Source organism: Aquarana catesbeiana, linkage group LG02, assembly GCF_042186555.1.
Source record: "Aquarana catesbeiana isolate 2022-GZ linkage group LG02, ASM4218655v1, whole genome shotgun sequence".
Classification (NCBI taxonomy): Eukaryota; Metazoa; Chordata; class Amphibia; order Anura; family Ranidae; genus Aquarana; species Aquarana catesbeiana.
In genome coordinates, this window is record NC_133325.1 from 98,750,797 (window position 1) to 98,772,568 (window position 21,772).

General features: G+C 43.0%; 1 protein-coding gene across 2 annotated transcripts in view; it reads left to right on the plus strand.

Moving 5' to 3' along the window:
* The first annotated feature begins 2,557 nt into the window (after positions 1–2,557).
* Positions 2,558–21,772, plus strand: part of LHFPL6 (LHFPL tetraspan subfamily member 6) — a 250,560-nt gene continuing 231,345 nt past the window's right edge. The window contains exons 1-2 of one of the 2 annotated variants that reach the window (XM_073613272.1): positions 2,558–2,791; positions 13,798–14,345. In XM_073613272.1, coding sequence (XP_073469373.1) covers positions 13,961–14,345 — 385 coding nt within the window. In that variant the 5' untranslated portion in view covers positions 2,558–2,791; positions 13,798–13,960. Of the gene's footprint in view, positions 2,792–4,373; positions 4,531–13,797; positions 14,346–21,772 lie in introns of those variants that run through there. The other variant, XM_073613273.1, reaches the window with a different exon arrangement.

Sequence of the window (21,772 nt, forward strand, 5' to 3'; positions counted from 1 at the left end):
TGGGATGTGATCGGTGAGTGTAGTAGATGATGGGATGTGGTCGGTGAAAGTATTAGATGGGATGTGATCGGTGAATGTATTAGATGATGGGATGTGATCGGTGAGTGTATTAGATGATGGGATGTGATCGGTGAATGTATTAGATGATGGGATGTGGTCGGTGAATATATTAGATCGGATGTGATCGGTGAATGTATTAGATCAGATGTGATCGGTGAGTGTAGTAGATGATTGGATGTGATCAGTGAGTGTATTAGATGGGATGTGATCGGTGAATGTATTAGATGGGATGTGATCGGTGAATGTATTAGATGGGATGTGATCGGTGAATGTATTAGATGGGATGTGATCGGTGAATGTATTAGATGATGGGATGTGATCGGTGAATGTATTAGATGGGATGTGATCGGTGAATGTAGTAGATGATGGGATGTGATCGGTGAATGTATTAGATGATGGGATGTGATTGGTGAATGTATTAGATGGGATGTGATCGGTGAATGTAGTAGATGATGGGATGTGATCGGTGAATGTATTAGATGATGGGATGTGATCGGAGAATGTATTAGATGGGATGTGATCGGTGAATGTATTAGATGATGGGATGTGATCGGTGAGTGTATTAGATGATGGGATGTGATCGGTGAATGTATTAGATGATGGGATGTGGTCGGTGAATATATTAGATCGGATGTGATCGGTGAATGTATTAGATCAGATGTGATCGGTGAGTGTAGTAGATGATTGGATGTGATCAGTGAGTGTATTAGATGGGATGTGATCGGTGAATGTATTAGATGGGATGTGATCGGTGAATGTATTAGATGGGATGTGATCGGTGAATGTATTAGATGGTATGTGATCGGTGAATGTATTAGATGATGGGATGTGATCGGTGAATGTATTAGATGGGATGTGATCGGTGAATGTAGTAGATGATGGGATGTGATCGGTGAATGTATTAGATGATGGGATGTGATCGGTGAATGTATTAGATGGGATGTGATTGGTGAATGTAGTAGATGATGGGATGTGATCCGTGAGTGTATTAGATGATGGGATGTGATCGCCCGGTGAATGAAGTAGTAGATGATGGGATGTGATCGGTGAATGTATTAGATGATGGGATGTGATCGGTGAATGTATTAGATGGGATGTGATCGGTGAATGTAGTAGATGATGGGATGTGATCCGTGAGTGTATTAGATGATGGGATGTGATCGCCCGGTGAATGAAGTAGTAGATGATGGGATGTGATCGGTGAATGTATTAGATGATGGGATGTGATCGGTGAATGTATTAGATGGGATGTGATCGGTGAATGTATTAGATGGGATGTGATCGGTGAATGTAGTAGATGATGGGATGTGATCCGTGAGTGTATTAGATGATGGGATGTGATCGCCCGGTGAATGAAGTAGTAGATGATGGGATGTGATCGGTGAATGTATTAGATGATGGGATGTGATCGGAGAATGTATTAGATGGGATGTGATCGGTGAATGTATTAGATGATGGGATGTGATCGGTGAGTGTATTAGATGATGGGATGTGATCGGTGAATGTATTAGATGATGGGATGTGGTCGGTGAATATATTAGATCGGATGTGATCGGTGAATGTATTAGATCAGATGTGATCGGTGAGTGTAGTAGATGATTGGATGTGATCAGTGAGTGTATTAGATGGGATGTGATCGGTGAATGTATTAGATGGGATGTGATCGGTGAATGTATTAGATGGGATGTGATCGGTGAATGTATTAGATGGTATGTGATCGGTGAATGTATTAGATGATGGGATGTGATCGGTGAATGTATTAGATGGGATGTGATCGGTGAATGTAGTAGATGATGGGATGTGATCGGTGAATGTATTAGATGATGGGATGTGATCGGTGAATGTATTAGATGGGATGTGATTGGTGAATGTAGTAGATGATGGGATGTGATCCGTGAGTGTATTAGATGATGGGATGTGATCGCCCGGTGAATGAAGTAGTAGATGATGGGATGTGATCGGTGAATGTATTAGATGATGGGATGTGATCGGTGAATGTATTAGATGGGATGTGATCGGTGAATGTAGTAGATGATGGGATGTGATCCGTGAGTGTATTAGATGATGGGATGTGATCGCCCGGTGAATGAAGTAGTAGATGATGGGATGTGATCGGTGAATGTATTAGATGATGGGATGTGATCGGTGAATGTATTAGATGGGATGTGATCGGTGAATGTATTAGATGGGATGTGATCGGTGAATGTAGTAGATGATGGGATGTGATCCGTGAGTGTATTAGATGATGGGATGTGATCGCCCGGTGAATGAAGTAGTAGATGATGGGATGTGATCGGTGAATGTATTAGATGATGGGATGTGATCGGTGAATGATGGGATGTGATCGGTGAATGTAGTAGTAGATGATGGGATGTGATCGGTGAATGATGGGATGTGATCCCTCCGCTGAGCCCCCAGGCTGCTCTCCTCCGTGGCTGGGATGGTGGGCGTGTCTCCCGTACAATGGACGGCTCTCCTGTGAGTTTGACACGAGTGTGTGTGGCCCCGCCCCCTCCCTCTCTCTCTCCGATCCTCAGGAATGTAATGATCAGATCTCCGGTGTCAGAGATCGGGGAGATCCGGGGCTGTACTGCGGGGAGATGTGCGGGGCTGGACCAGGCTGGAGGAGGAGGAGCTGAGCGGTGGACGGAGGACGGGCTGTACACATCCGATGTGTGATATCTGGTGACCGGCGGAGATGGCAGGAAGACCCCGGAGTTGTCCCCATTAGGTAGGGAGAAGAGTGTGTGCGGTGTCAGGGATGGAGGGGGGAGGGATGGATGGGATGATGGATGGGACGGATGGATGGGGGATTGGTATGTGGACGCTCCTGGAACTACTTGTATCATTGTATCACTTTGTAACTCTTATCAATCCTCCGATTGGTACTTCTAATCCTGAACTTTAGGCAAAAACACGTTCATTTTAAATCTATTCTTTAAAAACCACAAAGGATTTATATGCACTTTGTGTGCCCCAAATACTGGTGCAACCCCAGATATTACCTTGTAAAAAGTAGAGCTGACATCATCACTGTACTGTACAGAGAACAGAGCTGTGGGAGGGGCCCAGTAGCTCCTCCCACTACAGGCTGCCTACAGCAAACTACAGGAGGGGGCGGAGACCAGACCAGTCTCCCTGCATAAGGAGAGAGTGTGGTGGTGACCGGTCTTTATTACAGGAAGTTCCTGCACTGAGAACTGTCCTGTAGATTAATGTGCAGATCTGGAAGAAATACACAAAGAATACCCAAGAATAAATTAAAACCCAACTCCAGGCACACAGAAAAGTATCCCTTGCATCGGAGCTGTGACTGGCACTACAAGGGTTAATTGCTCATTTTGTCTAGCGGACCCTAGACTGCTGGAGTGTGGGGGGAGGAGTAGGGGATCGGGAGGAGTGGGGGATCGAAGGAGCAAATCTTTTTTTGTCCTCCCCCCCCCTCCAGACCCAAGTGAGCAATTAACCCTTGCAATGCAGACACATGTCCACTGCTGGGAATAATGGTTTATTTGCTGCTCGGAGTTACATAGTTCGTCTGGTTGAAAAAAGACACAAGTCCAGCTAGTTCAACCAATAAAAGTGAGGGAAAAAAAAAAAATCATACAATCCGATATACACAATCCTTCACCCACAGTTGATCCAGAGGAAGGTAAAAAACCCCAGCAAAGCATGATCCAATTTGCTACAGCAGGGGAAAAATTCCTTCCTGATCCCCCGAGAGGCAATCAGATATTCTCTGGATCAACTTTACCTATAAATGTTACTATCCAGTTATATTCTGTACATTTAGGAAAGAAGCCAGACCTTTCTTAAAGCAATCTACAGAGCTGGACAGAACCACCTCTGGAGGGAGTCTATTCCACATTATCACGGCTCTTACTGTGAAGAAACCTTTCCGTGTTTGGAGATTACATTTATTTTCATCTAGACATATAGAGTGCCCCCTTGTCCTCTGTGATGACCTTAAAGTGAATAACTCAACACCAAGTTCCCTATATGGACCACTTATGTATTTGTACATGTTGATCATATCCCCTTTATAGGCTTTAAGAATACACAGGACTCTTGTGTTTATACAATATTTGCTCACCCCGGAGTTCAGCTTTAAGTACGCTTTTTATTACTTTAAAGTCAGTAAAGGGAATTAAAACATAATGAGAGTTCTGCAAGTTAAAGCCCAGCTCTAAGAAAATGTCAAAGTCTTCCCTTGCGGTGAGGCTGCCCCAGCACTGCAAGGGTTAAACGCTTGTTTAAGTCTAGAGGACGGGACTTTTATTTCCCCGATCCTCCACTCCCCGGCAGACGGCACTCTCCTCCCCTACACTGCGGACTGTCCCTCGTCATCCTCACATCTGATGGAGGGATATGATCCCTGGATCCATCTTCATGAGGTCAGAGGACATCCCACCATCGGATCGGAGGAGAGAAGAGGGAGCGCAGAGACAATCCGCAGAAGTGGAGGATCCGGTAGGTAAAAGTGATTTCTCTGTCCCCTATACATAAACCAGCGTTTAACCAATGAAGTGCTGGGGCAGCCCCATTGACTTTCCCTGGAATTCTTGGTCTTCTAAATATACCAACTTCTAGGCAGTTTAGGACTTTGGCTAAGAGTCACGTCAATCATTGGGAGCCAACATGTGACTTTCCAGCTGCTGTCTGGGGACATTCAGCTGCCGGGGTACTCAACTAAACTTGTCCCGCACATTACTGCCCGGGGGGGGGGGATGTATGACCAATTTGTGTATTGAACAATTAAATGTATATTAAACATTCATCAGTGATGGGTGCATTATACAACGTAAAGGTCACTAAGATAATATAAATGGACTGCATCTAATGGGGGGCATACATGCTTTGATAAGAGATTGATTTCTTTTCCAATCAACCTCTCCCAAAATTAATTAAGATAATATAAATAGACTGAATCTAATGGGGGCATACATGCTTTCATAAGGGATCGATTTATTCTCCAATCGACCTCTCTCCTCAAGTTCTACTTCCCTGTGTGTGGTGTGGCCTATCGATCTTTCGATTGATAGGCCACACCACACACAGGGAATTAGACTTTGATCAATAGTTGGTAGATATGGTTGTAAGTTATTGATCGCGTCTCTAGTTTCACCATGCAATCCCTTAATCTGATCAATCAAATTATGACCGAATTCATGAACAAAGCATCTCAGTGCTGCCAATCGGTACAATACGATTGATCTTTTTCCGCCCCTGGCCATTCCACTCAGTTTGATCGAATCTGATCTAAATTGGTCGATCAGAAGGGAAGTTATGCCTATTCAGTTGTTTGCGGATTTGATTGTTTAGATTGAAATGCCCATCGATCAGATAATAAAATCGGAGTGTGTATGGCCACTATAGTACATAGAAGAAGGATTTTGAGGGCAACGTTACCAAATTTTCACTACATAGGGTTGACCCCAGGTGCAAGCAAATTATATATATATATATATATATATATATATATATATATATATATATATATATATATATATATATATATATATATATATTATTATACACATGATCTTTAGAAGGCAGGATAGTGATACTATCTCACAAAAGTGAGTACACCCCCTCACATCTTTGTAAATATTTTATTATATCTTTTCATGTGACAACACTGAAGAAATGACACTTTTCTACAATGTAAAGTAGTGAGTGTACAGCTTGTATAACAGTATAAATTTGCTGTCCCCTCAAAATAACTCAACACACAGCCATTAATGTCTAAACCACTGGCAACAAAAGTGAGTACACCCCTCAGTGAAAATGTCCAAATTGGGCCCAATTAGCCATTTTCCCTCCCCGATGTCATGTGACTTGTTAGTGTTACAAAGTCTCAGGTGTGAATGGGGAGCAGGTGTGGTAAATTTGGTGTTATCGCTCTCATACTCTCATACTGGTCACTGGAAGTTCAATATGGCACCTCATGGCAAAGAACTCTCTGAGGATTTGAAAAAAAGAATTGTTGCTCTACATAAAGATGGCCTAGGCTATAAGAAGAGTGCCAAGACCCTGAAAACTGAGCTGCAGCACGGTGGCCAGGACTATACAGCAGTTTAACAGGACAGGTTCCACTCAGAACAGGCCTCGCCATGCTCAACCAAACAAGTTGAGTGCACATGCTCAGCGTCATATCCAGAGGTTGTCTTTGGGAAATAGACATCTGAGTGCTGCCAGCATTGCTGCAGAGGTTGAAGGGGTGGGGGGTCAGCCTGTCAGTGCTCAGACCATACGCCGCACACTGCATCAAATTGATCTTCATGGCTGTCGTCCCAGAAGGAAGCCTCTTCTAAAGATGATGCACAAGAAAGGCAGCAAACAGTTTTCTGAAGACAAGCAGACTAAGGACATGGATTACTGGAACCATGTCCTGTGGTCTGATGAGACCAAACTAAACCTATTTGATTCAGAAGGTGTCAAGCATGTGGCGGGAACCAGATGAGGAGTACAAAGACAAGTGTGTCTTGCCTACAGTCAAGCATAGTGGTGGGAGTGTCATGGTCTGGGGCTGCATTAGTGCTGCCGGCACTGGGGAGCTACAGTTCATTGAGGGAACCATGAATGCCAACATGTACTGTGACATACTGAAGCAGAGCATGATCCCCTCCCTGCGGAGGCTGTGCCACAGGGCAGTATTCCAACATAACGACCCTAAACACACCTCCAAGACAACCACTACCTTGCTAAAGAAGCTGAGGGTAAAGGTGATGGACTGGCCAAGCATGTCTCCAGACCTAAACCATATTAAGCATCTGTGAGGCATCCTCAAACGGAAGGTGGAGGAGCGCAAGGTCTCTAACATCCACCAGCTCTGTGATGTCATCATGGAGGAGTGGAAGAGGACTCCAGTGGAAACATGTGAAGCTCTAGTGAACTCCATGCCTAAGAGGGTTAAGGCAATGCTGGAAAATAATGGTGGCCACACAACATATTGACACTTTGGGCCCAATTTGGACATTTTCACTTAGAGGTGTACTCACTTTTGTTGCCAGCGGTTTATACATTATTGGCTGTGTGTTGAGTTATTTTGAGGGGACAGCAAATTTACACTGTTATACAAGCTGTACACTCACTACTTTACATTGTAGCAAAGTGTCATTTCTTCAGTGTTGTCACATGAAAAGATAGAATAAAATATTTACAAAAATGTGAGAGATGTACTCACTTTTGTGAGATACTGTATGTATAATCTCTATCCTGCCTTCTAAAGATCATGCTGGCTTTTGTAGTCCAACAGACCCCAGTGTTTCCCGGAGTTTGCTCTGTGTTTGTTTCCTTCCAGCGTGGATGGGGTTACCGTCGGTGTCAGCCGGGTCCTGGGAGTGCATAGTGCGGCTGAGCCGGTCCCCAGTGACTGAGCCTACTTCTGAACAGGCAGGATCATGATAACTAGATGAAACAACTGGCAAACCGACAAGTGTGGGAAGAGGATACAGAGTGCAGACGAGGTTGTGAGGAGCTAGGGCAATCTCCGAGCACAAAGGAGACGTGCATGGAACTATTATCAATTGGAACAACTAAATACTGATCACATATTATAGGGGCGTACTAATGTTCTATCTAGCTGTAAATCCAATAGAATTGTCCCTTTCCTGTGGATGGGGGTGCTCCCTTGAACACTCTCACTCACATCGTACACTTAGGACTTGTTCACATGGGCTGCCAAGGGGCATCTCTAAAAGCAGGCATTTGAGCCGGGGTTTCACCCACCCCCCCAACTGTCCACCTAAATACAAAAATGCAGCTGCTTAGGATTGTACACATGCCACAATCGCAATGCTTTGCTTCTTGGCCATTGGAAAATGTAAACAGCATTTTGCATTCGGTGGGCGATATTCATTTGAATGGGACCGCCCTGCATTAGCACACCATTGTGGCACAGTAAGTCAACATTTTGAGGGTTAAAACAGGTGGCAAGGAGGATACATATTGCCTCCCATTAAATGCCACGGTGGATCACTTTTCAAAGAGGTGGCAGTAATAGCTGCTTGTGTGAAGGAGCATAAGAGACAACAGGGGCGCCAACTAAGTGTAGTATAAATGACACTCTTTTTATTGAAAAAGAAATTAGCAACTCACTCTGTAACACTAATGGATCGCTCATCAGGTAGACCAGCCTTTTTCAACCAGGGTGCCTTCAGGTTTCTTTAGGGGTGCCTTGGCAAAGTGCCTACAATTCCTCAAAAATTGTATAGAAGCCACTGATTGGATGAAGCCTGTCTTTTAGTTACATAAAGCCACATGTTTTCATTGTGCACCATTAACACTGTCTAGCTTCTGGCGTCCTAACAATCAGTGACGTAACTGGTTGATAAGAAGAGCGTTGGGCACCCGCACCTCACTGCCCCCCCTCCCCCCTCTTTGTCAGAGCTGGGGTCACATTAGCTGAATGAGGGAGGGAAACTGGGGGAAAAAGAAACATTGTTACACTAGTCAGTACCAGTGTGCAAAGGTGTATTTGCTTTGGAAGAATAAATCTTTTCTAGCGTTGGATGTCCTACATGCGTAAATGTTTATACATTATGTAACACTATTTCAGTTTTTTTGCATTTTAGAATGGGGTGCCCCAAGATTGTGCATAATTTTAAAGGGTGCCTTGATCGAAAAAAGGTTGAGAACCACTGAGGTAGACAACCACTCTTTAGCAATACAGCCTCTTGGTACACTGTCCTGCAATGTAATACTCCTGCAGCCTTTGGCTTGGTAAATGGACACTGAACAGACGAACCCAGAATTTCCGGGAACTTAGAGCACATGGAGGGCGCAGGTGCGGAAGTGACGTCACACCTGGGAGGAGCCATGGTGAGAGGGTGTGGCTATGCATTTCAGACCGTCCTAGCTCCTTTCTCAAGCCATGGAAATGTATGAGGTTCTTGGGGGGTTGTGTGAATGAGCCTACCATAGATAGATATTCTAGATATTCATAGATATTCTAGATATTCATAGATATTCTAGATATTCTAGATAATATAGATATTCTAGATATTCATAGATATTCTACTACCAGTATTCACGCATTTGGCAACTGTGACCGATGAGAGTCATACTGGCCCCTTACAATGGTGATCAGATGGAGGAATGTCCCACCTACAGTGGTGGTTATAATGGAAATATAAAGGCGAGATGAGATGGAAGGTCAAATAGCCACAGCTGAAGAAACTCTTAGTAACTCCTGAGGGAACTCTGAGGTTCCACAGAACCCTTGTTGGGAATGATTGCTTTCGATCACAGCTTGTCTGTGGATGAGCATCCCTAATAAGCGAATGAATGTTAACGAGTATGCAGTTTTTGTAATTTTGCCAGTTCTAGTGACAGCAGTTTGATCCTACATTTCTGGTGCCTGCTTAGTAGGGGTGGCATACCATTTGTCCCACTGGCCACCAATGTAATGCCCCGTACACACGGTCGGACTTTGTTCGGACATTCCGACAACAAAATCCATGGATTTTTTCCGACGGATGTTGGCTCAAACTTGTCTTGCATACACACGGTCACACAAAGTTGTCGGAAAATCCCATTGTTCTAAACGTGGTGACGTAAAACACGTACATCGGGACTATAAACGGGGCAGCAGCCAATAGCTTTCATCTCTTTATTTATTCTGAGCATGCGTGGCACTTTGTCCGTCGGATTTGTGTACACACGATCGGAATTTCCGACAACGGATTTTGTTGTCGGAAAATTTTATATCCTGCTCTCAAACTTTGTGTGTCGGAAAATCCGATGGAAATGTGTGATGGAGCCCACACACGGTCGGAATTTCCGACAACACATTTTCCGTCGGAAAATCCAACCATGTGTACGGGACATAAGAGTCATTTTTTTCCACTGGCCACCAATGTAAGAGTCATTTTTTTCTATTGGCCACCAATGTAAGAGTCATTTTTTTCTATTGGCCACCAATGTAAGAGTCATTTTTTTCCACTGGCCACCAATGTAAGAGTCATTTTTTTCCACTGGCCACCAATGTAAGAGTCATTTTTTTCTATTGGCCACCAATGTAAGAGTCATTTTTTTCTATTGGCCACCAATGTAAGAGTCATTTTTTTTCACCTGGCCACCAATGTAAGAGTCATTTTTTTTACTGGCCACCAATGTAAGAGTCATTTTTTTTACTGGCCACCAATGTAAGAGTCATTTTTTTTACTGGCCACCAATGTAAGAGTCATTTTTTTTACTGGCCACCAATGTAAGAGTCATTTTTTTTACTGGCCACCAATGTAAGAGTCATTTTTTTTACTGGCCACCAATGTAAGAGTCATTTTTTTTACTGGCCACCAATGTAAGAGTCATTTTTTTCCACTGGCCAACAATGTGTGTGTGTGGGGGGGCTGCAATGCATTTTTGGTGCATTTTTCGAGTCACATGTTCAAATTTCACAGGTGCATGCCGGGTAATAGGCACCCAGGAAACACGCTGGAAACACATCAAAAACGTGGAGAAAAAAACGCATATGCATTTTCAGTGGTACAGTATGAAAACCTAATAAAAATAAATAAATACCCGTTGGGGAAGAATAAAGTTCATTAATACAATTTACCTTTCCCCCAGCTTCTATACTGCAGGGGTTGACATCACTATCCAACAATATCCTGGGGGATTCTAAGTACCCCAAATCTCACTAAATGATGCTTAAACACACCACAGTAACCTCTCCTTGTGAGATTTAGGCTACACAGCATTTCCAAACTTTTGTAAATCCAGGAAGTGAACAGGCAGCAGCTTCAGCTGCCCACAGTTAAAATGGCTGCAGCCAGACTCGGTGGAGGGAGATTTCTGCAGCATATTTGGCAAGTACAGAATCACAGTATATATAATATAATATGCAAAGTGGTTGGAGGGAAGCTTCAAAATGGGCAAAATTTTTTTTATTATGAATTAAAGTGGGATTTCCTTTTTGGGTGAAGTTTCACTTTAACTTAAAGCGGAACTACGCTGCATCTGAGCATCACAAACAAAAAACACTACCTAATTTTTAATATTCAAAGCAAATTCCCCCATCCATCCATGTCTCCACTCTTAATTTTGCAGAGAAATCACTTTGAAAAACACCCCCTAGCATTTCTGGTCGAGGCCATCTTGAGTAAGGGCAGATGATTCATGTAGCATTTATTTCCTGGAATCCATCTGCCCTTAGCACATGCATGCAGGCAGGAGAATGTTCTTATCTGAAAAAAAAACCCTCCTCCCCTCCTGAAGACACCTGGGATGTATGAGATTATTGGCCTAGGCATTGAAATCCGGGGAAAAAAAGTTTTAAACAAGTAAATATGATACACTTTCCTGCCATTTAATAATGCTAGCAGCATGAGGATTAAAAATAGTCAATGTTGATTAAAACCACTTGGCGACTGCCCCATAGCAGTTTTACTGCTACAGAGCAGCCGTGCTGTGCGGGACCACGTGTATATATATATATATGTAATCTGTACTTCTGGCTATCGTGTGCACCGGGACCCGCTGATCATTCAGTACACTGACAGAATGTCTGTCTAAATAAACAAGGAAGATTGTCTTTCTGTCAGTACAGAAGGCATGGATCCTGTGTTCCTGTAAAGCAGAAACACCGATCTATAACTTCCACTAGTAAAAGCATCTCCCCCACTACACTGAAACATTAGCTAGGCACACAGTTAACCCTTTGATCACCCCTGATTCCCTGCCAGTGTCGTTAGTACAGTGACAGTGCATATTTTTAGCACTGATCACTGTATTTGTGTTAATGGTTCCCAAAAAAGTGTCAAAAGTTTCAGTCAGGTGTCTGATTTGTCTGCTGCAATATCGCAGTCCCGCTATGAGTCGCTGATTGCTGCCATTTCTAGTGAAAAAAAATACATCTATAAATATCCCATAGTTTGTAGACGCTATAACTTCATCCAATCAAACCAATCAGTATACGCTTGTTGGGATTTTTTTTTAACCAAAAAATGTGTAGCAGAATACATAATGGCCTAACTTGTTCCAGAAATTCGATTTTTTTTTTTTTTTAACATTTTTTTTTAACATTTTTTTTTATTGGATATTTTTTAGAGCAGAAAGTAAGAAATATTGTTTTTTTTTTTTTTTTTTTTTTCAAAATTGTCGGTTGTTCTTTTGTTTATAGTGCAAAAGATAAACACCGCAGAGGTGATCAAATACCACCAAAAGAAAGCTCTATTTGTGGGAAAAAAGGACGAATTTTTTCTATTTGGGTACAGCATCGCATGACCGCGCAATTGTCAGTAAAACGCAGTGCCGTATCGCAAAAAATGGCCTGGTCAGGAAGGAGGGAAGGTCATATGGTTAAGAGAGTAAAGTTCCACTTTACACTGGGCACACATGGGCTGAAAATGGTCGGTTCGGCAGGAACTGTCTGACTTTCGACCTGTGTGTGTACAGCTCTTCATCTGACAGAAGCCGATCTCACAACCGACTTCTGTCAAATGAGCTTGCTGGAAAACCAACATCTGATCGACGCTTGCAGCCAATGGCTGTGAGCGCTGATCACTGTGTTCTGGCGGGGGGGCAGTCCCCTTGTGAGAACACAATAGCTCAGCGGAGAGATCGCAGTACTAACATCGGATGTGTTAGTGCGGTGATCTGTAAGGTGTGTGTACCCAGCATTAGCACCATGGACAGGAGGAGGGAAAGGTAAGTATATTTACTAACTTGTTCCTCCCCCTATAGGTGTTCTTTTGCAGCATTTTCAGATCCCTTGTCCAAGGTTTTTTAATGACCCTTTCCACTTTAAATATAGTTCTTGTAATGCCGCGTACACACGATCGGTTTTGCCGTCGAAATGAACTCCAAAGGTTTCTCTGATGGATCTCCGGTGGAATTCCATTCAAGCGGTCTTGCCTACACGCGGTCACACCAAAGTCCGACCGTCCAGAACACGGTGACGTACAGCACGTACGACGGGACTAGAAAAAGGAAGTTCAATAGCCAATAGCTTCCGTCTCGTACTTGCTTCAGAGCATACGTCGTTTTTGGTCCGTCGGAACAGCATACAGACGATCGATTTTCCCGATAGGAATTGGTTCCATCGGAAATATTTAGAACATGTTCCATTTCTAGGTCTGTCAGAATTTTCTAAAAAAAAAAAGTCCGATGAGGCATACACACGATCGGTATATATGATGCAAAGCTTCTGTCGGACTTTTTCTGTTGGACATTCCGCTCGTGTGTACGCGGCATTACATCGCAGCGATACTTGTCTGCCCCAATTCCACCTATTTCCCTTTCCTATCTTCTTGTAGGTTTTTAGAAAGCGCCCATTGAAAAGCTTTCCTCTTCTTTGTCTATTCTTTGCCTTTGATTATTTTGGTCATACGGATGAACCCTTTCTAACAAAGCCCAGCTTCTTGAGGATCTGTGTTGTAAAGCATTCTTTCTGGGCTTCTTGTATGGGTATTGTGTCCACCCTGAATATCCCAAGATTGCCATTCATTTGTGTCACTAAATTAAATTTACTTATTGAGCAGGCGGCCCGGTTATTCCTTTTCACATAGAAAGCTGGGCAAATCATTTTTTGGAAGCCCATGAGAACAACAGAACTAGACACTGGAAAATTGACTTTTTATTTCATTTGCAGTAACCAGTAATCCACAAGTAGAGCTTTCCAGTGTGTAACCGGAAAGAAAACGATTTAGTAGGAGGATCAGAGTTTAATTATCCACTAAATGTCATTTTATTTCTATTCCTACCCGTAATTATGTTTGTTTTCCCTTTTCTCAGGAATTCCTCGGTGAAACAAGTACCAACTCCAGCTTCTGGATATTAGGCTGTGCCGGATTAGGCTCTATTTGGAGATTGCACAATACTCGGTTTCCTTCGGATAATCTTGTTTGTTTTAACTTTGTTTAACCTTTGATGACGTTGACCTTGTTGGCAGAGCATCATGGCATCCAGTTTGACATGCACCGGGGTGATCTGGGCACTCCTGTCTTTCCTCTGTGCCGGGGCTTCTTGTGTTGGCTTCTTCATGCCTTATTGGCTCTTGGGCTCTCAGTTGGATAAGCCGGTGTCGTTCGGTACTTTCCGAAGATGTTCTTACCCTGTTCGAGATGAAAGCCGCCAGACCACGGTGATGGTAGAACAGTGTGGCCGATATGCCTCTTTCCAGGCCATACCAAGCCCCGAATGGCGGATCTGCACTGTGGTTACTGGACTTGGATGTGGTCTTCTTCTTCTGGTCGCATTGACCGCCATCATGGGATGTTGTGTCTCGGAGCTTATCTCCAGGACTGTTGGGAGAGTGGCTGGTGGAATACAGTTTCTCGGAGGTAAGTTGGCTGATTCTTTCTGGCCTTTCACTTCTGATGGTTATAAAATTACAAAAACGGGCACACCTTTAAAAGTGTATGGTTGATGTTGCTGTAATGCTGCATTAAAGTGTTACTAAACCCACAACAGTGAAATCAATCTGTATATGCAGTAAAGCATGCTTGTTATACTCATTGTGGAACCTAAGGGGTTAATCCTGCACATCCAAAAAGGCTGTTTGATCCTTTCTTCCACTGTCTCCAATCTGTCTCCTGATAGTGCAAAGCCTTAGGGGCTACTCTGCACATGCTCAGTTTGGTGCGTATCACTGGAGAGGTTTTTTTTTCTTGGGAGGGTGCATGTGATCAGCACAGGGCCAATCAGCACTGTCCAGACAGAGGGTCAGGGGTCCTGCAGCCTCATAGGACAGATAGAGGAGAATGAAAACTGCTTCTACAAACTTTAACCAGTGCTCAGCCAGACACTGATAGAAGTCACAAGACTGCTATATACTGTTGATGAGAAAAGGTGTTTAGTTTATATTTACTAAAATAATTGCATTTCCATGTTCTGTGTACTGTGGGAGACCAGATATAGTGAATGCAGGGTCCTGGGTTTAGTAACACTTTAAAGGGTAACTCCTCTGGGTGCTCTATTTACATTCCAGGAAACTTTGTTGCAGATTCCTAACTTTTGCTATTCTGAAGAAATAGCTGTTTGTTTGTCTGTGTCAATGTGCAAAATGAATGTGTCTGGGAGTGACTTTCTAATTATCAATCAGCTGCTACACTTTCAAGGTTTTATTGAGGAAAGTGGCAGGGTCGCCAACCCTTTAGATGTGATTTCCCTGTGGGAGTAACTCACCAAAAAATGACATTTTTGTTGTAGGGAACTCCAAAAATCGGACTTGTATATTAGTGCAGACTTCTGGGAAAATCAATACGCCAATCACACAAGCAGGACATTACATTTCTGGCGTGCTTCTGTACACCAGTGAATTGCTGAAATAAATGACCTTTTTGAGGATATTCTAATTTTTTGAGTTGCACCTGTTCTGTATATTTGCAATAACAAAAAATATAATTATACCCAGTGGTCTTTGTTTCTTCTATCATGACCAATCTGACCCTCAGAATATGTTTTTGAAGCATTAAAAGTGTCTAGAAAGGGCCCTCCCTATAGGAAATTGGCTGACATTTTCCAGTCAATATAATACTCTTTTGCCTAGTATGTGTGCTCTTTGTACACCATGCACCGCTTGGTTATGATACAAAGCACCCAATTGTTATTAGATGCTATTGTGATTTATGAACGGTTATTCTTTAGACCTAGAAGAATGCAGTTACTGTATGTGGATTTGGCAGAGATGGAAATGCAGTAATAGCCATTGCACATAAAAATGACAGTACTTTATCCTAAAGAATGTGTTACCCCAACATTTCATATTCCTAATATGTGCTTGTGGTACCATGTATTTGTGTTAAAAAGAATCCTGTTCTCTTTGTGTGAAATTCCTGATGATCCTGCCAGTTCCCCTGCGTTCCTATTTGAAACTGACCAAGCTAGGCATGAGTTGAGTTGAATCTTGATATAGCGCGGTCCTTTACACCAAAGGGTCCCGACGCGCTTACAAACACATACACATATACACATACTAGGGCCAATTCAGAGACAGAATCTGATTAACCTACCAGCATGTCTTTGGAGTGTTGGAGGAAACCGGATTACCTGGAGGAAACCCACGCAGGAACAGGGAGAACATGCAAACTCCAGGCAGATGGTGTCGTGGTTGGGATTTGAACCAGCAACCCTATTGCTGCTAGGCGAGAGTGCTAACCACTACACCACTGTGCTGCATGTGATGGATGTGCATGAGAGCACATCCATCCAGGCGTGGTCAGCATGGCCTACCTGTCCTCCAATGTCAGTCTTGTGCTGTATTAAAGCCGCATTAAACAGGTTTATTTGATGACTAGAACATGAGCATTTCAATATGTACAATTTTTTTCCAAATGGAAAACCACATTCATAACTAGAATTATGTTTGTTCGAGAGGTTTTCTATCCCGCTCTTTCAAATCCAATGCGTTCGAAAAATAGTTGTCCATTTGACCCCAATAACCAATTACAAAAGGGGTCTCCAAACTACAGTCCACAGGCCACCTCTACAAGATATCCTGTTCGCAGATAGGGTCAGTGGCGTATACTCAATATGTACAAGTTGTAGATCAAGGTTAGCAGAGACTACCTGTGATCTCTGCTTCTGATCTAAGGGGGGATCCTGATGTAAGGGGGGCTGTAATGTAAGTGGAGACTCAGATTGGGACCCTGATGTAAGGGGGGCTGTAATGTAAGTGGAGACTCAGATTGGGACCCTGATGTAAGGGGGGCTGTAATGTAAGTGGAGACTCAGATTGGGACCCTGATGTAAGGGGGGCTGTAATGTAAGTGGAGACTCAGATTGGGACCCTGATGTAAGGGGGGCTGTAATGTAAGTGGAGACTCAGATTGGGACCCTGATGTAAGGGGGGCTGTAATGTTAGTGGAGACTCAGATTGGGACCCTGATGTAAGGGGGGTTGTAATGTAAGTGGAGACTCAGATTGGGACCATGATGTAAGGGGGGCTGTAATGTAAGTGGAGACTCAGATTGGGACCATGATGTAAGGGGGGCTGTAATGTAAGTGGAGACTCAGATTGGGACCCTTATGTAAGGGGGGCTGTAATGTAAGTGGAGACTCAGATTGGGACCCTGATGTAAGGGGGGCTGTAATGTAAGTGGAGACTCAGATTGGGACCCTGACGTAAGGGGGGCTGTAATGTTAGTGGAGAATCTAATGGAGACCTTTTATGTAAGAGGTAACTCTAAAGGTAATGGGGACCATGATTTAGGTGGGGAAAGTGATGGGGGTTCTTTCCAGCCTGCAAATAATTGTAAAATTTACAATGTAGCCCTTGTACTGAAAAGTTTGGAGAGCCCTGCATTGGAAAATCAAGCAAATGTTTTGAAAATTAACATTTTTGAATTAAATTCTACTGGTGTATTTCCAGCTTTTGATTCTTTTGGATATTTTGGAGTGAAATTGTCAACCAGAAAGGAAGTAGACAACCAGGGCTCTTATCTCTTGGAGAAAAAAAATAAAAATGTAAGCGTACGACTGCATTCACACCTGAGCATGGCGACTTTCAGGCGTTTTTGTTTGAACGTTTTTGAGCATTTTTAGAAGTGTTTTACAAGCATTTTAGAAGCGTATTACCTGCGTTTTTGTTTAGCCAATAGGATGCGAGAGGGGGAGGAGATTAGGGGTGGAGAACTGTTTGAGCAGAAAAAGTGCAACAAAATGCTCGTAAAACACTCAAGTCACGCGTTTTCAGGCATTTCTATTGAAGTCTATGGGGCCAAAATTGTTATTTTTTGAGAGTTTTGCGCTCACGATTGTTATTATTATATTATATTGTATTGTATTATATTGTATTGTTATTTTTACATCTCTCACCTTTTAACTCTTCATTGTCCTCTAACTTGTGACTGATTTTACTTCGAAACGTCTTTAAATAATTGTTATCTTGGTGAAAATGCAGCTTCCCGCCCCCCCACTCCGGTGCTCTATGCTGGCCTAGCTGAGTAACAGCCTCAGCCCTCAGTACAGTGGTGTGGCCTCACATAGACTTTTATTGTAGAGAGGGAGTATATCAGACCAAGTCTTTTACTGAGTGCTGATTACTGACTGCGCTGGGTTTAATTTAGGTACCTTTTGGACTGCACAACCATAATTAAAGATGAATCCCAGGTATGAATATTTTATATGTAATTATATTGGTCCAGTGTGGACCAATGTAACTATGTATATATACCAAAGGTGTCCAACATTTTGACCTTCCTAGGCTACATTGGAAGGAGAGGAATTGTCTTGGGACGCACATAAAATATTCTAACAATAAGGAGAGCCGATGAGCAGAAAAAGTCGGGTGACCACTGATATAGATAATGTACCTATCTGAGTAAGACCCCTTTCACATGGAGGCAGTTTTCAGGCATTTTATCGCTAGAAATAGCGCCTGCAAAGCACCTGAAAACTGCCTCCCATGCCACCCGAATGTGAAAGCCCGAGTGTTTTCACACTGGGGCTTCACCCCAGTTAGAAAAAGTCCTGCAAACAGCATCTTTGCGCTCCCAAAATGCCCCTGCCCACTGAAACTAATTCCTGAAAAGCGATTTGGAAACGCTGCAACACAGGCTTTTTTAACCCCTTCTTCAGCCGTTAGCGGAGGTTAAAAAGTGCCCTGCTAGCGTCCAAAAAGTGCCGCTTAAATGGTGCTAAAGCGCCGCTAAAATGAACAGCGCTTTAACGCACAGGCAGTCCCAGTGTAAAGGGGTCTAATAAAAAAAAAAATTTGTAATTTTTTTTATTGTAAAAGAGGGCAACACAAAACTAGTGCGATATTTGACACTGTTTATGATAAACTAAACGCATCAATATCTGGTTGGATGGATGTAGTAGCAATTCTCAATGAATTCTCAAGGTGCCCATCAGATATTTTGGTTCTAATTTTGCGCTTCGTGTGCTTCATCCTTGAAAATAATTGCTTACAAATATAGGTGCTGCCGAAAACTGATGATATGAATAAGCGGTGATTGTGAAGAGTGGGATTATTTCTCTTTTTGTGAAGTTAAAACGTAAAAGTCCAGTAAAAAGGCACTGCCAATTTTTTCTCCGTACGTGTTCACTAAGTGTAAACGCGTTTTTATAAAAAAATTACAAAATCGTCATTTTTAAGTACAGTAAGTTTATGGTTTTATGTTGGGCTGCATTCATAGCTGTCCTGGACCACAAGTTGGACACAGCCTAAAAAGCTCAGGCTGGACTTCTCCTTTAACATTATTTAATGCCCAAGTCAAAGAAATAGACATTCAGCCGGAGAGACATTGTACTAACACCCTCTGCTTTCCTGTTACAGCAGTTGAGCAAGGTGTTTAAAAAAGAATTCCAGGTAAGGATATTTTATACATAGTTACACTGGGCCATTAACTAAAGTGTTACTAAACCCACAACAGTAAAATCAGTCTGTACGGTATCTCACAAAAGTGAGTACACCCCTCACATTTTTTGTAATAAATATTTTATTCTATCTTTTCATGTGACAACACTGAAGAAATTACACTTTGCTACAATGTAAAGTAGTGAGTGTACAGTTTGTATAACAGTGTAAATTTGCTGTCCACTCAAAATAACTCAACACACAGCCATTAATGTCTAAACCATTGGCAACAAAAGTGAGTACACCCCTAAGTGAAAATGTCCAAATTGGGCCCAAAGTATCAATATTTTGTGTGGCCACCATTATTTTCCAGCACTGCCTTAACCCTCTTGGACATGGAGTTCACCAGAGCTTCACAGGTTGCCACTGGAGTCCTCTTCCATTCCTCCATGACAACATCACAGAGCTGGTGGATGTTAGAGACCTTGTGCTCCTCCACCTTCCGTTTGAGGATGCCCCACAGATGCTTAATAGGGTTTAGGTCTGGAGACATGCTCTGCTAGTCCATCACCTTTACCCTCAGCTTCTACTAGCAGGGCAGTGGTTGTCTTGTGCAGCGTACACACGGGCGGACTTTTCGATCGGACTGGTCCGACGGTCTATCCGACGGACCTTCGACGGACTTCCGATGGACTTTCCCAACGAACAGACTTGCCTACACACGATCACACCAAAGTCCGACGGATTCGTACTTGATGTCATACGACCGGACTAAAATAAGGAAGTTGATAGCCAGTAGCCAATAGCTGCCCTAGTGTCGGTTTTTGTCCATGTGTACGCGGCATTAGAAGTGTGTTTGGGGTCGTTATCATGTTGGAATACTGCCCTGCAGCCTAGTCTCTGAAGGGAAGGGATCATGCTCTGCTTCAGTATGTCACCATTCCTTCCACTGACACCAGTGATTGGACACTCTTCCTTCTACTGACGCCAGTGATGGGGCACCATTCCTCCCACTGACACCAGTGGTTGGGGCACCATTCCTCCCACTGGCACCAGTGATTGGACACTCTTCCTTCTACTGACGCCAATGATGGGGCACCATTCCTCCCACTGACACCAGTGGTTGGGGCACTATTCCTCCCACTGACACCAGTGGTTGGGGCACTATTCCTCCCACTGACACCAGTGGTTGGGGCACTATTCCTCCCAAAGACACCAGTGGTTGGGGCACTATTCCTCCCAATGACACCAACTATGGTACACTATTCCTCCCACCAAAACCAAATCGTCCCAGTGACCACAGCCTATCCATCTAAAGCCGGAAAGACCAGTAACTAATCCTTTGTTTAGTAAGATTGGAGGCCCCTGTCCTATACCATCAGACACTGTTAAAGCTGTAACTGCACCTGAAACAAATGTGGTTTGAAGAAATAAGTTTAACCCTTATTACATCATTCCCACAAATGATCCTTTATTACACCATTCCCCATAGATGAACCCTTATAGTGCCATTACTATGCTACTTTGTTTTTCAAAGTGAGTGCAGTCGGTTCCCCTCGTGTTCTATTTCTCATTCGTCTGTTTCATGTTTACATATAAAGACTGCTGTGCACGGGCGGTAAAACAGATGTTTTGTTCTCTTCTCAAAAGGACGTATCAAAACATTGAATGCTTTGTTGTTGCCGCAAATATACTGTCATCCAGTACAAAGCAGAGCGCAGTGTTTATAATAGCTGGCCGATTCATTACAATTCACTAAGTGGGCTAATAGCATTGCAGATTGTTGGCTAACCACTGGTATGTTCAATTAATATAACTACGGTACTTGTAACTATTATTCGCATTGTTATTTCTGACCACTTGGCGGACTTTGGAGCACTTCCAAGTTTTTATATATATATATATATATATAGTGTATCTTTGCCAAGCACAAGGTTGGTATGTATATCTGTGTACTTTAATAGAATATAATATGGCATTTGTGATATAATAATGGTAGAATGGTTTGTAAATATTTTTTTATTTTGGCTGTTGTAGCTCCTAATGTTGAGACCCCGTACTTAATAAAGGGGTTGTAAAGGTTGTTGTTTTTTCACCTTAATGCATCCTATGCATTAAGGTGAAAAACAGGGCCCCGGAAGAGCAGGTTCGGGGCCACTCTGTGCAAAACTAGCTGCACAGTGGAGGTAAGTATGATATGTTCTTATTTTTTTTATTTTTAATTTTTTTAAAGTCTCGTTTTTTGTTTTTTTTTTCTTTAAATATAACAAACGTTGTACTTACCTTCTCTGTGCAGTGGTCCCCCTCTTCTCTGGTCCCTCTTTGCTGCTCCTGGCCCCTCCCTCCTGTCGAGTGCCCCCGCAGCAAGCAGCTTGCTATGGGGGCACCCAAGCCAAGCCACAGTTCCTTCTGTCCATTAAGACACAGAGCTGTGGTTCGGTCCTGCCCCCTCTCTCTTCTGATTGGCTA